At 36.2% G+C, this 18,964-nt stretch overlaps 1 protein-coding gene across 2 annotated transcripts in view; it reads right to left on the bottom strand.

The window, feature by feature from the left end:
• LOC129241007 (calcium-binding protein E63-1) overlaps positions 1-18,964 on the bottom strand; it is a 221,754-nt gene that overhangs the window by 148,964 nt on the left and 53,826 nt on the right. For both annotated transcript variants that reach the window (XM_054877123.1, XM_054877122.1), the window contains exons 2-3: positions 7,039-7,077; positions 6,903-6,942 (exon numbers count right to left, since the gene is read on the bottom strand). In XM_054877123.1, the coding sequence (XP_054733098.1) occupies positions 6,903-6,942; positions 7,039-7,077 (79 nt within the window). The remainder of the gene's footprint in view (positions 1-6,902; positions 6,943-7,038; positions 7,078-18,964) is intronic.

Genomic DNA, 18,964 nt, shown 5'->3' with positions numbered 1-18,964 from the left:
TTATAGCTTTTAAAATGGTTTTGAATTTACAGCAACGAGTTTGTATTAAATTTTGAGTTAAACATGGATTCAAGGGTGCGAAAATTTAGAAATGTTGGGAAACTGTTTCGGTAATGATACTCTAATGAAAACAACCGTTTATGAGGGGTATTAACGATTCCGAAATGTTCGTAAGTCCATCGAGGATGACGAACGTAGTAGCAGGGCGTCGACATCGAAAACTAATGAAAACATTAACAAAGCCAAAGAAAAGTTGACACATCATCGCAAATTAACCATCAAACAGCTGGCACAGGATTCAAAAATTGCTTATGGATCCGTTCAGGACATTGTTGTTGATCATTTGGCCCCAACCGAACTGAATTTCATGCAAAAAAAGAGTCGCGTTGATATCGCCTAAGACATGATTTCCAAGGCTGACTCCGACGCAACATTCATCAAACTCAGCAGCATCATTACTGGAGATAAGACGTGGGTTCATGAGTACGACACACAATCCAGACATCAGGTGAGTGAGTGGAGAGCTGCGAATGAACGAATAAACCAAGACCAAAACAATCACGTCGTTTTCAGTCCAAAAGGAAAGGGATGCTCTCGGTGTTTATGGATTACAACTATGACTTTTTCCAGAATGCCAGACAACTAATAGGGACTATTATTTGGGCGTTATGAGACGTTTACGAGCCACTCGTGGATTTTGCACCATGATAACGCACCGTCGTACAGTGCCATCAATATCCATGAATTTTTGACTGCTTTATCGCGCTAAAAACCACTACGGGGAAGGCGTTTTAACTGCCGGAAGGAAGTAATGGAAAACCCGAAGACGGCTCTGACCGCTATACCGACAATAATTCCAGAAATGTTCAAATGATTCAAATGCTGGCATAAATGCATTGCAGTTGATGAGAAGTATATTTGCCAAACAGAGATGTTATTTTGATATTCAAAGAAAAATGCTATTTTTTTATATAAATGATAGGATGTTTATATCATCTATACTAATATTATAAAGAGGAAAACTTTGTTTGTTTATTTGGTTGTAATGAATAGGCTCAAAAACTACTGGACCGATTTTAAAAATTCTTTCACCATTCGAAAGCTACATTATCCACGAGTAACATGGATTATATTTTATTTTGGATAGGGCTCGAGATATAGGTCAAAACGTGGACCCGGGTAACCTTCGGATGTGTATGTACAATATGGGTATCAAATGAAAGTACTTTAATACGGGGTAATTTTCATACCTATTGATGACTAGGGTCTCGAAATATATGCCAAAACGTGGACCCGCCGTGTCTTTGCACCGAATTAAACCAAACTTATGCACATTGTTAAGTAAGTATTGAAAATGGGTTTCGTAAAGTTTGGTTGTAATTCGGAGCACTGGCAACGGGTACAGCGTTCTTTTGAACCAGCCATAATGTCGCTTACTTTTTTAACGCTTGGGGCGGAACTGAACTGTCAAATTGACAGTGTGAGTTACAATGTGTCAATATTTCTTTCTGATTTGGATGCCATAAGGAAAAAGCGTAAGTGCAACATGTAAAAATTGTTTGTGCATTTTTTTGGAGTGGATTTTGGAACAGTGAATAATTTCTTACGAAATTTGAGAATTTAATGTGAAATCCGAATGAAATTATGTGTTCGTGCTCCAATCCTTAATAAAACATATAAATTGAAACGAAAAATTCATGGATGATCAGGAAAAAAGACGATTGTTTCTTAGTTATTCATATGCGTTGATTTGAAATTTAAAAACAATCTTCTTTTTTCCTGATTTTCAATTTAAATATATTTTATATTTACTCAAAAACAAATAGAAAAACAAAAAATATTGTTTATGCCAAAGCGCTTGAATAAAGAATAAAGAAATAAATAATATGAAAACCATATATTTTCTGTTCTAAACCATATCTATTCTATTTTAGTGTGCCCAGCGAAGGGGGCCGGATTTGCTAGTTATAAATAAGAAGGTATGCCGTTAATAGTGGAAAATAACATCAGGTAAATGACCACCACGACCACGCTTACAGGACAATATCCTTATCATGAAAATTTCCATAACCGAATCGCAAAGTGACTGCCCTATGTCCTCGATAGCCTCACGAATTCCATCTTTGAGGTCTTGAATCGACCTCTTGGGCTGTTGGTGTAGACCTTCTCTTTCACGTCGTTCCAAAGAAAAAAGTCACAAGGTGTTGAGCCATAAGATCTCGGTGGTCAATTGTGATCACTTCTCCGAGAGATAACACGGTCCGGAAACTTTTCCCGTAAAAGATCAATGGTTTCGTTGCTTATGTGGCACGTGGCACCGTCTTGTTGAAAATAAGCGTTGTCCAGATCAATACTATTCAATTCCGGCCATAAAAAATCGTTAATCATCTCTCGATAGCGCAATCCATTCACCAATAACACATGTTATTGGAAAACCGTCTACTTTGAAGGCGATAATATTTCTTTGGTATTTTGAATTTTCTGCGTATATTCCGGAACTTTTTTATCAGGGTGGTACATTGAAATAGATAGTTGAAATATCTGGGCAAGTCGATGACAGCTACACAGCCATTCAAAGTGGTAAGCAATCATTGATGTACTAGGAATATGCGTCATCGACATGTACTTGCCGCAGAGATTTTATTTTTATTGCGCGCATTTTTACGACTGCACAAATATAGCAGATAAAAGTAAAAGTTTACGAAATGTGAGCGGATAAGATGAATAAAACATACAAGTCCGCAGCATAAAGAATAAGCACATAAAATACGCTAATTTTAGCCTAGCATTTCCAAGAAGAATGCATAAATAAAAATGACTGCATAACCGAAAGTTATATTACCTTAATCGGTGTCGCAATACGCATTTCTCCACTGCTAATGGTGTTATAACTGCATCCGCGTATTTCAGCGATTTCAATTACATATAATTATATTTACAGGTATCAGATGGCCACGGTCTCCTTCAACTTTATTCCATAAAAATTTCAAATCGGTACCCTAAATGCTGCTATATTTTATATCCTTTTAGTTCAGCTTACAGAAAAAGCAAGACTTTCATATAAATAATAAAATTAGTGCTGTTAAACCATACAGATCACCTTTTCGAAAAGTGTTCGAATAATTGTAATTATGTAATTATTTGTATATTTTCCAAACTGGATAAAGTAACAGTGCAAATCGGTCTGGTGGTGAACAGGGGCAAAACGAGGTATCTCCTCCGCGTATCGGTACCCGCGACACTGTTGAAAGTTATAAGTTCTAAGAGATTTCGTTTATCTAGGAACCAGCATTAACACCGATAACAATGTCAGCCTTAAAGTCCAACTGAGAATCTCTCTTCCCAATAAGTGCATGAACTCATATCACGACTTCCGTGAAAAGAAAGAGTTAATTTTTTTTAATCTAAGAAACTCCCTCCCAGAAGAATATTGCGGCTTTGCATGTGCTGGCTATTGCCTTGTATGTACTTGCTGAGCTGAAAAAGACGCCATATTCCCAAAAACAGACAGCAAGCACACACAGGACCACACTCGACCACCTCTGAAACGCCTATTACAGTTTGAAGAGAATATATCGGAAACGTCTGAAAAGGAGCCATGCATTCCTAGACATTGCAGAACTCTTAACCGCCCATGAACTGAAAAACTTTCGTCAACAGGTAGGCATGAACTGTAAAAATGAGGAATAGCACTCTCCCCACTTAGAAGAAAGTTGCTCAGATTTGATCAGAGACGCGGAGAGTTTTGGCACAGTTTCGCTGGAAGAGCTGGCAAGGATATTATGAGATGGCCGGAATATTGAAAACACTGCGCTGTTTTAGACCTGTGTTGATTTTGGGGATTGGTAGCCTCAATAGCTTCGTTGGCGGTATTATAATCTGTGACCATATCATCGATATTTGAGTTCTCAATGACTCCACATACGCCTCTGGGCACGGATGAATAGAAATTGGCTGTATTCGCATTTTTTATGTTTGCGAACAGATAACTCTAAAATATCATTTTTGATTTCTCGAATTTTCATCTCGCCACAGAAACCGTTGACCTCTCGAATTCGTACTAGTAATAACAGCTCTTAAATAGAAAAGGATACGAAGTTTTTGCGGCTTGTGTGGACTTATCGAACGAAAGTTCGGACGGTAACGAGGCTTCCTCTGGCGTTAATTGTAAGGCACAACCTTTATAGATGAATTTGAAGTTTCCCTCTAGCTTTCGACATAATCTGCATCCCTTAGCATACGTATTGTATAAATCTGAACTGAATCTTATCGCCATAGCAAACAAAATTGTGTAATAACTTTTCTGGAACTTTGACGCCTTACAGTTGACACCAAAATTCTCGACTGAAAAGCATTTTCCCACTAATTTATTCAGGTGACCCGAAGTGATGGACGTACGGATATAAAGCACCCTTGGTATGGCTGCGGCTCCTTGGCAACGAGGTTCTTATACGACCCAACAAAATGGCTTCTGTTTAGTTACATCTGTCGGCTACATCTAAATGGCGGATGTGTTAAGGGGGGACCCTCATTTAGACGGTCGAAAAATGCATCATTTTTGGGAATTTTTTTCTCAGGTAAAATAACTTCAAACGTTTTGTAATTCATAAAGTACTTTAATAAATGTCTTGACTGTCTACAAAAATTTTCGGAGAAGAAAAAAAACATTTTAAGTATGGAAATATACACCTCGTCCATGGCACCTCATTCTATCTGTGTACATTCTAGCGCTCTGAATTTTTTTCTGAAATAAAAAAACCAAATTTTTTTTAAAACTTTAGGATAATACCTTCGATGTGACATTTTGATTTAAAAAAAAAATGTCGAAATTGATATTTTTTACCCAGTTTTATGTTAAAAGTGATTTTTCATGCATAAAAATTGACTTTAAAATTACAAAAAAATATGAAAATCTTTTTTTTTTTAAAAACACTTAATGTCACATTGAAAACAATTTAATTATCTTTAAAATGAGCTATTGTAAAGCCTGATTGGTTCAATACAGCGTTCTCAATTGTGTACAAAAAATCGAAAAATGATGTTTCGAGAAAAACGCGCTTAAAGTTTTGGATACAGGCGATCAGTCGCGTCCTGTTAAAAATTTTGTCACTCCTTCAAAAATACAGATATCGACTTGAAATTTTGAAAGTATATTCTTAAATAGTTGTAGAATAGATTAAAATTATTTCCAAAAAATCGATTTTTTTGGCCCGATAAATGAGGGTCCCCCCTTAACCAGCCAAAAAACCAGACAGGTTTGCCTTAAACGTAGTTCTGGACTGATAAACCATTTGTGTGGAAGTGGAACGGCTGTTGTATGATCGGCACAACTTTGGCCAAACCACTCAGTTACACTCACAATGGGAAACGGTGAAATCTTTACAGCATACTTCCTCCACTAGAATTGTTTGTCGAATTCATAAGATAGCATTCACGCTTCGCAGATTTGAAGAAAGCTCATATGTTTTGAAAACGGCACGAACATTTCAGAGCCTGATCTAAAGGAGTGGCCTATATTGCATTATATTGTTGAACCTTTGTAATTGCATTTGTATTAACAAATCCGAACGACCAAAATTTAATAAGACTTTGCAGTGATGGTAAACCCATTTCTATTCGCTGCTGAATCTCTTAGACGTCTACTTAACTACGATTGGCTACGCGACGTAACTCCTGGATGCTCGCCTTGAGTCTGGCGATATTTGCCACTAAGGCGGCTTTCGCATTTATTTGTATTTGAGTCGAGGCAATCAAAGCTCCAATACTAATCGTAATCGCATCTACATCCGAACCTGAGTTGCCACCTTCAGCATCCACAACAACTGGAATTTTATTCGTTCCCCCTCTACGTATTATTTTCGATAAATTCGAAATAGATGACAATAAGCTCTTTAATGGTTCGCACCATCGCCTGACAAACTGCATTTCAATAAAGCAAACTTCCAATCTTCCACAAGCCGCAGATTTCCAAAACAACGGCATGCCTGATGACTTTCTACTCACTTCCGGCATACGTTTAAACAACATTTCAAAGCAACGCACAGTTCGGCCGATTCCCGAAAAGCTGGCCAAAACTCAAAAAATTAAGTAATTGATTCAAAATTTCTTACTCGGGGGTTGTCGGGGTCGCTGATTACGAATTTGATCTTAAAATTTTGAAAATCCACCCCCTTCCAACCCTATTGGCCACCCCCTCACGTGAAATAGCGTATATTCTAGAACATAATCAAGATGCATGTAAATTTATATGTTTTCGGGGTCGCTGATTAGCAAGTGGTAGCAGCTGAATCTTGTTTTATTCAGTAACCATTACTTTTTTGAGTAACCTTTAATAGGTTTCAAAGCAGCATATGACGGCGTTGTATTACTATACAGTTTGAAAACTCAAATTTTATAAAAAAAGCAGCTAAAAATTTTGTGTCGAGGTATTGATATGTACTAAAGATTTCTCGTATTTTACTAACCTTCCGAAGATGATTCCATTTGGTTTTGTTCAATTTACTCCATTACAAAATCTTTCAAATGTGTAAAACTTTCACTATTCATCGACAGTAATACGATGCTCAAACGAAGGCCACGTTGCGACTGAAAATACAGAGGATACTTAGGGTACAGGACGTTGCTATGAACGGTTTTCCCTACTCAAGGCATTACTGTAGCCAACCCAAAGACAAAAAAACTCTATCTAGAAACTTTTTTTTCGACTTTTGGCCAGCTTTTTGGGAATCGGCCGCACTGTGAAACGGGCGCATATAGCAACTGGGAACAGGATTTTATAAGTATGTGTATTTGGCCATTTTGCTTTCCCCTTCCTATGACAAGGCGGCACTCTGGAAGCAGTGCTGTGCAACGACAAATACGTGTAATTTAACCTAACCTAAAAAATATTACTTCTTACTTACCTCTTAATTCCACTTCAGTGAATGGTTTCTTTTTGACAGACTGAAAGAAAACATTCAGAAATGTTACGCATTTTTAACAGATTTAAGTGCAACTAATTTTTCTTAAGCTGACTTCGTAAAGAAGTTTCTCTCTTACCTTTGTGGTGCGCTTTCCCAGCAATGCTGTACCCAACATCTGAAAAGATAAATAGATAAAAATTAAAAATGTAATCTACCAAACATATTTTAAATATAGGAACTCATATAGAGCAACCTGATATTAATATTAAATCGAAAATGTGAAATAATTAGAAACAGAAATATGAGTGTTACACAGTGTGGCAAATAAAATAAAATATAATAAAACCATTTTTAATTTTTGTTTTTTTCAGATTTATTTTAGTTTAATGATTACTAGACAAGTGAAGTATTTGAAAAATTTCAGTTGTTTAAAAATGAAGAGGCACACTTAAGAGAACTTGACTACAGTTGCCAAGGTAATTCAACGGGACGTGGGGGTATTTATTGGCCACCTAGCTTAATTATTTTTTCCTATTTGTTGAGTATCCATGCACATACTTATGTCGTTATATAAGTATGTAAATATCTACCCAATAAACCTTTTTGCTCGTTCTCCAGTTGGGAAACATTTAATAACTAACGATTTCCTCAAATCTCAGACGTTGGTTCTCAATTACATCTCAAATTTCCGTTGATAACTTTCTCAAAATAGCTCTGAAATTAGTTCTAACGCTACTTTTAACACACTTTTATTAGGTCGGGTTGTATGTATGTATGTATGTATGTATGTATGTAACGGAATCTTTGAGCTTAATTTTCAGTGGCTTCTAAAAATCTGATCGACTTGGAATTTTGCACACCTATCAAGGACCGATGACAATGCAATAATTTGATAAAAGTTATCCTTATTAGGATTGCCAGGATTAATATTTTCTTTTTTTACCTGTGGGCAAAAAGTAAGGTGAATTTGGTTGTAAAATGAAAAATCTTTATTTATACTTGTAAATCAATTTCATCCCCTTCAAAACAATCCCCTCTCGCTGAAATACACTTATGCCAACGATTTTTCCAATCCCCGAAACATGCCAAATAGTCCATTTCCGGTATAGCCATCAGCACCTTCTTCGATTCAGCTTTTATCTCCTCAATCGACTCGAAACGCGTTCCCCGGAGTGGTCTCTTGAGTTTTGGGAATAGCCAGAAGTCACACGGAGCCAAATCAGGCGAATACGGTGGTTGCGGAACGATATGCGTGGAATTTTTGGCGAAATGGTCACGAAGAACGAGTGCAGTGTGAGACGGTGCATTATCGTGATGCAAAAACCAAGAGTTGTTGGCCCATAATTCTGGTATTTTTATTTACAGTTTCCTTATTAACAGTTTGGCCAGGTGGAAGGAATTCATAGTGCACCACACCACGAAAATCGAAAAAAACTGACCAATGGAGTGGGGTAGCCGTTTCTCAGGCTCCCTCCACGAAATAAGTTCTTCATCCCGATTACTTCTTTATCACAGCCGATAACTGCATAGCTTTAGACTCACAGTCGATAAGAAAGGAATTTAATATAACACGAATATATCGAATCATTAATTCACTGACTGCAATGATAACAATAATTTTCATTCATAATAAATGTACAGAAGGTTATGAAAGTGAATCAAAATGCATCCCACGCTTTTAACTCTAATTTGAATTATTCTATTTGTATCTTAATTTTTGTTATAACTCTGTTCTGGGGTAGTTGACTATGACTGATCGTTCGATTTGCTATTACTTCATTATAGGTCTCTTTGTCATTAAAATTTATTTTATACTTTTTAGTTCGATTGGCAATAAAAGCGTGTTTTTTAGTTTTTTTAAACTATTTTTTATTTACTTTCAAAACAATGGATCAAAAGGAATTTCGCGTTGTAATTTTACACTGCTTTTTGATGGAAAAAATACCGTTCAAGCAAAGCAATGGCTTGAAAAGAGTAATGGGGACTCCACTCCATCAGAAACAACTATAAAACGATGATATGCTGACTTCAAACGTGGTCGTAGAGACACCGATGACGCAAAATGCAGTGAACGTCCAAATGAGGCGGTAATTCCAGAAAACATCAAACAAATGCACAAAATCGTTTTGAATTATCGAAAAGTGAAGTTGCGTGAGTTAGCTGACATCGTAAAGATATCAAAAGAGCTTATTGGCTTTATATTGCATGAGCATTTAACTATGACAAAGCTCTATTCAAAGTGGGGGACGCCTTTGCGCACTCTTGACCAAAAACAAGAACGTGTTGAAGATTCTGAGCAGTGTTTCGACAACAATGAAAATCGAATTATCCCACATCCACCTTCTTCGCCAGATTTGGATCCCAGCGACTACGGACTGTTCGCAAACCTAAGAAAATGCTCGCCGGTAAGAAATTTCGCTCGAATGAAGAGGTTATCGGTTATCGCTGAAACTGAGGCCTAATTTGAGGGGCAAAATATAAATCATTCTATAAAAGTGGTATTGAAATGTTAGAGCGGCGCTGGAATGATTGAGTTATTCTTGATGGAAATTACGCTAATTTTGAACAGAAAAACAAAACGTGTTTTCTTTGTTAGGTCCGGGACTTTTCAGCCCATGTGTTATGTAGATAATTATTATAGTAGTATTATGTTGAGAACTACTCTTTATCAAGCATTAAGGATATTGATATATTTGTAAGTCCTTCTCAACTCGTAATAAAGTTGTTGACAAACATTTGAAAAAAATATAACAAAGAATTTGAGAATTTTTCTTCAAGTGTTTATTGGGTAAAGATAATTAAGTGTAGGTAAACAAACATGATTTTTGCGACGTACTTCGTCGTGCCATTGTCAGCACTACTTTTCTTTCTAGCAATCATCATCGCTGCCAATAATGATGAAATTATATTTAATATATGTATTTATGCATTATTACATTCATGTTATTTTGCGCCGTCTGGCAGTGAATTCAAACGACCCCTTTTTACTTTTCCTCTATCTACATATTTAGAAAAACTCCTGGCTGTAATTAACATAGCGTTTATTTAACGTTTTTTATAGCTTACCATTCATTCTAGAATCTCAAAAATGTAGCCATTAATTTAAAGCAATGCTAGCCAAAATTGCAAAACAAGCCTGTAAATTAGATTCAAATGTTTTGCAATAAAAAGAAAGCTTGTGAGCTTGAATAATTTGACATAAACATGCTCTCTAATAATATTACAGGTCGGTTAAACTACGAGGGAGGTTCAATAAGTACCCGTGTTAGAAATGAAGACACCATTTTTTGAAAAAAACCTTTTTATTTTTCAACATAGTTCCCTTTTAGAAAGATACACTTATCCTAACGCTCCGGCCATTTTTTTAACCCCTCCAAAAAATAGGATTTGTTGAACTCTCCAAAATACGCCTGTGTCTCGGCGATGACTTCCTCGTTTGAACTAAATTTGTTTTTTCCCCCGAGCCATTTCTTCATATTAGGGAACAAGAAAAAGGGGAGCCAAATCGGGTTAATACGAGGGGTGCGGAAGAAATTCATAATACAATTCATGCAGTTTGGTGGCGACAACTCCGGATGATTGTGCTGGTGCACTGTCGTGGTGAAACAGCACCTTCTTTTTAGCCAAATACGGCCGAGTCTCCTTCATTTTTTTGTAAAAATGGTCCAATAACTCACTGTAATACTCTCCAATGATCGTTCTTTCTTTTTCTAAAAAAGCCATGAGGATGGCGCCGTTCGCATTCTAAAAAATCGTCGCCATGACCTTTTCGGCCGATAGGATTGTCTTTGCCTTCTTTTGAGCAGATTCACGGGGAGAAATAGAAATCCATTGTTTTGATTGTTGCTTAGTTTCTGGTGCGTAACGATGGATTCAGATTTCATCAATGGTGACAAAAATTCTTCCAAATCTCGCTTAAATTGCTCCAAACTTCAAAATTCAAGCTTAAAAAATAACAACCGCATCGGCTTGCTGTAGCTGGTAAGCGATCACAACACCCATCGGACCGACAATGTTTTCATCGCCAACTTATCATGTAAAATATTAATTGCCGTTACGGTCGACACATCGATGGCCTTTGTTACATCGCGCACTTTTGTTCGTCGTGGACTTTTTGAATGATTTCCTCGGTAACCACGTCTGCCGAGCATCCTGATCGTTCCTCCTCAATATCTAACTATGGTCATAGATGGCGAAACGTCCCCATAGACAGCATCCAACTTTGCTTTTATCTTCTCGCATTTTTCCCCATCCAAAAACAAAAAGCGAATTATACTCCTCTTTTTCCATCTTAGCGAAAATCACGAAACACGTCTTACTCGAATAGTTGCCAAATCCAAACTAGCCAATCAATCAGTCTGAAATTTCTTTTGCCCCCGATGCTAACACTAACTTCCCTCAAGAATCCCCTTTGCCATCAAACACGGGTACTTATTGAACCGCCCTCGTATATTCATAGATGCAGAACTTTTGTATTTACTTAGATAGTTAGCAAAAAATCTATTCACATCCAAGAAATAAATGCAAGAGTCATAAAACTAAATATTACATAAATTCAAGTAGAATTTTAAAAGCAATTTTCCGAGGCATAATTTTAGATGAGCCGCGAGAGAACGGAAGATGTCAAGTTTGTGAACTTTCATAAAGTAAAAAGAAAACTAGATGCGTCAATTCATTTTCGCAACGTACCATTCATTTCACTCAAAGCTATACTAAATCTGTCTCGAGCACTTCAGCAAATTTACAAAATATATTTAGCTACGTTTATTCATTTATATTTGGATGTGCGCGAGAAATACTAAATGCACACTTCTGTTTGTTTAATTGTATGCCTCAATTTGTAAACATTAAAAACACGAACATTTTAAATACAACGGCAATAAAAAATACAGAACAATAAAACTGTACACGGTGCAAATGAGCTAATCAAATCTTGTGATTTATTAGCAATCGAAAAAAATGTAAGCTCATGACATAGACAAGCCAGTGCTTCGCTCATTTTCAACCGTTGCTTCACTCATGCGCTGCGCAAAAATAAATTTTCAAATACACGCTTTGAATTTTAATATTCTAAAATTTTTTTTTTTCAACACTAAATCATAGACATTAAACGTAAATAAATTAGTTACTCATAAAAACACTTTAAAGCACATTACAAGTCGCGTGTGAACTGAGCGCTACTGCTGTTGGGCGAAAAAACGCATTTGAGTGTTCGAGAAAAATTCTAAAAAAAAAACTTGGATTTATGTACTACTTGTATGGTATATAAAATCCAAACAATTGTTGTGTAAATGTGTTGCTTATTCGTTTCCCGCAAAAATACTTATATGTACGAGTATGTACTAAAATTTCTCATAAGATTGCTATTTTAGAGAAATAATTTGAGAAAATTTTGACAAAATATCAGCATACATATCTGCATACATATAGGCATGTAGACAAAAGCAATACATAGAAGCAATGAAAACAACGATAAATATTTTTGTACACTGGATAAATTTAAACGTATAAGAGAAAAAAATTAACGTCAGTCGGAGGATCGTTTCATGATGTGTCTATTGAAAATTCCGTAGTGAAAGAAACTTAGATTGATTTAAAGGAAGGGGTACTAACGTATTGAAACTGGGTTTCGTATTTTTATTAAACATTTTCACAAGTTAACAACAAATCACATGGAATAACTTTTTTGAAAAGAAGGAAATAAAATAAAAAAAATAAAATTAGTTCTGAAATGGAAAATGTTTCAATCAGTCCGTACAAAGGTATGCGGCGCAGAAATGCGGAGTATGTTAGAGAATGTTGACAAATCACAACTGCAGTTCATAAAGAAAATGTTTAAACTCCCAAGCTGTTCGTTATTAGAAACAGGTGTGGAGTATGGTCCCAAAACAATCTCTGCATATGAAGACTTGAGGCAGCCAACCCTCGAAACAAAAATAGTTTTCGAAAGAAATGTTTTCTGGGCTAAGCTTTTAATCAAATAAGATTGGCTTACAATTTGAAATGGATGTTAGAAAAAAGCAAAATATTTCTAAAATGTATTAACACTACTAACAGGAAAAAAATGTAGAATAAAGCACTGAACACTTATGGTAGTTGAGAATATATAAAGAACTGAACAGTAGTGTAGGTCAAAAATATTAAAAAAGTGGCATTTAAAATTTCATGGTTTCTTAAGCCCTTTACAATAAAAATTGCTCTTCATGTAACTTAAATGACAAAGAACAAATCCTACATTTTCTTGCCCGACGTCCAATATTTAAACTATACTTCTTTGGAAAGACCGTCCTTAGTAATACCGGAATAGTGCATACTCTCAATGGAGTAAATGATTTTCAATGGAAAAAATGCATCAATTTTATTACTGGTACAGACAATTTATTATAGATGAATATATATAACGGGTGATTTTTTAGCTATTATCTTTTTAAACATCTTCAGTTTGGTCTATAATTTAACCATGAATCGTCTTACAAACGAACAACGCTTGCAAATCATTGAATTTTATTATAAAAATGCGTATTCTGTTAAGAAAGTTTATCGCGCGCTTCTCCCATTTTATGGTCAGTTTAATCGACCCAATGAAGCGGCTATTCGAGCTATTGTGACTAAATTTAGAACCAAATTTACATTATTGGACATCAAACCACCAACACGCTTACGTAGAGCGCGAACTGAAAAAAATATCGCAGCTGTATCGGCCAGTGTTAATGATGACCAATTCATCCGCTCGCAGCCGTTCGCAGCAATTGGGCTTCTGTTATTCAACAACGTGGAAAATTTGCGAAAGGATTTAGGTGTGGAACCTTTCAAGCTTTGTCTGGTGCAAGAATTGAAGTCGAACGACCTACCGCAACGCAGAATTTTTGGTGAATGGGCTCTTGGAAAAATTGTGTTCAGCGACGAAACTCATTCTTGGATCATTGGGTACGTAAATAAGCAGAATTGTCGATTTTGGAGTGAAGATCAGCCAGAAGAATTGAAAGAACTACCAATGTATCCAGAAAAGGTCACAGTTTGGTGCGGTTTATGGGCTGGAGGTATCATTGCACCGTACTTCTTCAAAGATGCTGCGAATCATAACGTAAGTGTGAATGGTGAGCGCTACCGTGATATTATATGCAACTTTTTTTTGCCCAAAATGCAAGAGCTTGACTTGCATAACATGTGGTTTCAGCAAGACGGTGCCACATGCCACACAGCACGCGTAACAATGCAATATAACGCCTTTAGATTATTTTTTGTGAGGCTATGTTAAAGTTCATGTCTATTCAGACAAGCCTCCTTCAATTAACGCATTGGAAGACAACATTAAAGCATTTATATGTGAGATACCGGCCGAAACATTGGAGAGCATGCCAAAATTGGACTAGGCGGATGGACTAGACGGATGGACCATTTGAAGCGCAGTCGCGGTCAACATTTGCATGAAATAATCTTCAAGCATTAAATTACATGGACTGTACTATCGATTTAAATAAAAATTTCATGCATTATTCTGAATTTTACGTGTGTGTTTTTTTTTAACTTTCCTATAGCTCTTAAAAAATCACCCTTTTGATATATTATTGGCGCGTACACCGTTCGTGGGCGTTTGGCCGAGTTCCTCCCGCTATTTGTGGCGTGCGTCTTAATGTTTTTCAGCAAATGGAGGGACCTTCAGTTTCAAGTCGACCCCGAACGGCAGATATTTTTTATAAGGAGCTTTTTTATGCAGAAATACACTCGGAGGTTTGCCATTGCCTGCCAAGAGGGGATCGTTGTTATTATAGGAAAATGTTTTTTTTTGTCTCTTCTGTATTCCAAATGGTAATCACGCACCAATCCATTCGGTTACGGCGACTGAATAGTTTCGTAAATAAATATCTGCCTAATTTTCCAGGCAGACCACTTTTAAAGTCATTGCCATAAGTTCATTTAAATGAAGTAAAAAAGATTATAAGTAGTTTTGTAAGATTTTTGTGAAAAATAAATGAATCCGTCTATGCACGAAGTATGTTCAAAAAATAAGGTGAATTTTAATTTTTTTCAAAAAATTATTATTTATTCATCAATTTCTATTCTATCTCCTTCAAAGTAGTCCCCTTCAGATATAATACACTAGTGCCAGCATTTTTCTAATTCTCGAAGCAATTCTGATATGCACTTTTTGGTATGTCCTTGAGCTCTCTTAGCAATTCGGATCTTATCTCCTCAATTGTCGCAAAACGCCGTTGTTTCATGGGTCTTTTCAGTCATGAGAACTGGAAAAAGTCGCAGGGGCCAAATCTGGTGTGTATGATGGCTGAGGCATGATAAAGGTGTTGTTTTTGGAAAAATAGTCTCCCACAACCAAAATTGAGTGAGCAGGTGCATTATCATGATGCAAAATCCATGAATTTTTTTCCGGGCGTTTTTTTCATGATGCATTTTTTCCACAATTGCGGGCGTTTTTTCGGGTTGCTTCACGCAAACAGCGCATACCTTCAAGGAATACTCCTTATTTACCGTAAAACCACGTGGTAAGAACTCCTGGTGCACTAAGCCGAAGAAAATAGTGAGTAAAACCTTGACATTTGAGCGAACTTGGCGTGCTTTTTTGGTCTTGACTCTCTTAGATTCTTCCATTGGGACGATTGGGCATTAGTTTCGATGTCATAACCATACGAGTATACTCATGATTTGTCACCAGTTATGACCCTTTTACGAAAATCTGGATCATCGTTGACGTCATTTAACAATTCCTGAGCGATGCTTATGCGACGTTGTTTTTGGTGAAAATTTTGCAACTTTTAAACGAACTTCGCTGCCACGCGCTTCATGCTCAAAATTTCCGAAAAGGTTGCATGGCATGAGCCAACCGATAAGCCGACTTCCTCCACAACTGCTTTCTTATTGTGATTCGACGATTCTCCATAACAATTTTCTTCACTTTCTTAACATTTTCATCGGTTGTTGATGTGCTGGGGCGTCCAGAGCGAACGTTGTCATTCACATCTTCTCGACCTTCTGCGAAAAGCTTGTACCACTTGTTAACAGTTTCTTTTTTTACTCAGAGTACTCTCACCGTATGCCACTGTCAACACTTCAAGCATTGTTGAACATTTAATTCCATTTTTACATAAGATTTGACGCAACTTCTTTGATCCATTTTTTTCGATAGCAGAAAATCGCCTTGTCTTATTTATGCCTCTCGCAAACAAACTAAATATGCTACGGCGTAAGCCCTGAATATATCTTCGAAATGAGTATACCAACATAAAAAAAAAAATAATCGAAAGTCGAATGTACGCAGCCCACGAAATTTGGAAACTCACCTTATTTTTTCAACACACCTCGTATGTGCCAAGTTAGCTCTATGCGTTTATTTTCAACTTCAAATTATTAACAAATGGCTCAGCGGTTATAATATAGATGTCGGCATTTGAAAAACCTTCGATGAAACAACGTCTATTAAAGATTGAAGGATATCCAAAAAGTTAAGATTTTTTAGAAGAAATGCATTGAAAAATAAATTCCTTTTTTTATCTAATTATTAAATATTAATTCCTTCTATTTTCACAGACCCACCCTCATGCATTGAAGAAACTAGTGCTGTCCCACAGTGCGGCCGATTCCCGAAAAGCTGGCCGAAACTCAAAAAATTAAGAAATTGATTCAAAATTTCTTACTCGGGGGTTGTCGGGGTCGCTGATTACGAATTTGATCTTAAAACTTTGAAAATCCACCCCCTTCCACCCCTATTGGCCACCCCCTCACGTGAAATAGCGTATATTCAAGAACATAATCAAGATGCATGTAAATTTATATGTTTTCGGGGTCGCTGATTAGCAAGTGGTAGCAGCTGAATCTTATTTTATTCAGTAACCATTACTTTTTTGAGTAACCTTTAATAGGTTTCAAAGCAGCATATGACAGCGTTGTATTACTATACAGTTTGAAAACTCAAATTTTATAAAAAAAATTGTAAAAAATGTATCTACGTATTGCTGCAGCTAAAAATTTTGTGTCGAGGTATTGATATGTACTAAAGATTTCTCGTATTTTACTAATCTTCCGAAGATGATTCCATTTGGTTTTGTTCAATTTACTCCATTACAAAATCTTTCAAATGTGTAAAACTTTCACTATTCATCGACAGTAATACGATGCTCAAACGAAGGCCACGTTGCGACTGAAAATACAGAGGATACTTAGGGTACAGGACGTTGCTATGAACGGTTTTCACTACTCAAGGCATTACTGTAGCCAACCCAAAGACAAAAATCTCTATCTAGAAACTTTTTTTTCGACTTTTGGCCAGCTTTTTGGGAATCGGCCGCACAGTGTGTCCGTAAGCATTAACTGGATGGGGCTCACTATCGATACCATTGCGTGTTACTTTAGAACATTTCAATGAATTTATGTTTTTCAAAGAAAATTTCCCATACACTCTTTTATTTAAAATTGTATCTCTCTTTTAAACCTTTAAGAAAATGAAAAAAATTTAGATTTGTTTTTTTGTTTTTTTTTTTTATGAATTATATACATATCTATTTTATTCTCAATAACAAAACAACCAAAATTCAAGTAATTATTGCTAAGTACCGAAAATCAATGTTGAGTTTTATAATTAATTGCAGAAGTGTGAAAATTTTCAAATCCAGACTATGATAAATTTGTGGTGAGCCTTTTTAAATTAATTATTTCATTAGCATTGAAAATTAATGGGAACTCGTGAAAAAACAAAGATACTTAGAATGATTTATATTTTATTTATCAAGTTTGCACTGTTTTCCTCAATTTTTATGTGTACTACTCCTATCCCATTTGTCATTTTACATTTGTGTTTGCTGTCACAATTTTCTCATAAATAACAGATTAATTAACATTAATTCTACATACTTTGTTGCTACATTCAAGCAGGTGCACATCTTCTGCGACTTTTTGCTAATTCATTACACCCAGAACTATTACACCCTGCCATTAGCCAAATTATCGAAACACTATAAATAGCTACAGTAAGATATAAATAAATGTACGTCTACAATATTTGTGCAACAGCTGCCATAGCCGGGTGTGCTCGCGTTTTTCACATGGGTTTTAATTCTAATCGAAAGTGTTAGGTGCCAATATAGCAGCCATGAAATGTAACAGCTGAAAATAATTATTTTTCGAATAGCAACCGCCGTTCAGTAGTTGATAGCAAACTTACTTATGCATACCATAAATTGTAGGGTTCGGTTTTCCCAGTGCTAATTTTCATATTAGAAAATATCATATATAATATATAATCCATGCTATTTGAACGAGGGCCCTGAAGAGTACCGTACGACGCTTTGGCTGTATTAATTCTGTTTTGTTATCTTGCACCGCTCTGGCAAAATAAGAGCGTACATATACATAAGTAACCACGCACACCAAACTACGAATTTTCATTGTATGCATCGAATCTACATATATGACTGTACAATGAGGAAGGTCACCGCAATAATAATAAGGCGTCTCCAAACGTTATGCGATAATGTGAATTTTCTGATCTCGAACTACATATACATATCTAACACCGAAGTACTGCGGAAGGCAAACCAATCCAATGTGGCCACCGAAATCCATAGAAAGAAAGGGCAATAGATCGGTCTTTCCCTGAGGAAGAAATCCGACAACAGCGCCAAACAGGTGCTACGATGGAACCCCTTCCAAAAGATAAAGTGAAGTGGATTTAGACCACGAGCCACCTGGCGCCGTCCAACGGAGGCTGAAATGAATTCATTGAATATTAGAGAACTTAGGTGTTGTTGACGCCCTATGTTTCAACTAGGAGATGATTCTATATATAGTATATAACGCGGGATTTTTTAACTATTATCTTTCTAAACAGTTGGTTTAAACAGCTGACGCACGTTTCGAGTTTTGTTTCACTGTCAAACATCTTCAGTTTGGTCTATAATTTAACCATGAATCGTCTTACAAACGAACAACGCTTGAAAATCATTGAATGTTATTATAAAAATGCGTGTTCTGTTAAGAAAGTTTATCGCGTGTTCAGCGACGAAGCTCATTTTTGGATCAATGGGTATGTAAATAAGCAGAATTGCCGATTT

Source organism: Anastrepha obliqua, chromosome 3, assembly GCF_027943255.1.
Source record: "Anastrepha obliqua isolate idAnaObli1 chromosome 3, idAnaObli1_1.0, whole genome shotgun sequence".
NCBI lineage: Eukaryota > Metazoa > Arthropoda > Insecta > Diptera > Tephritidae > Anastrepha > Anastrepha obliqua.
This window is presented reverse-complemented; position numbering and strand designations above follow the sequence as displayed.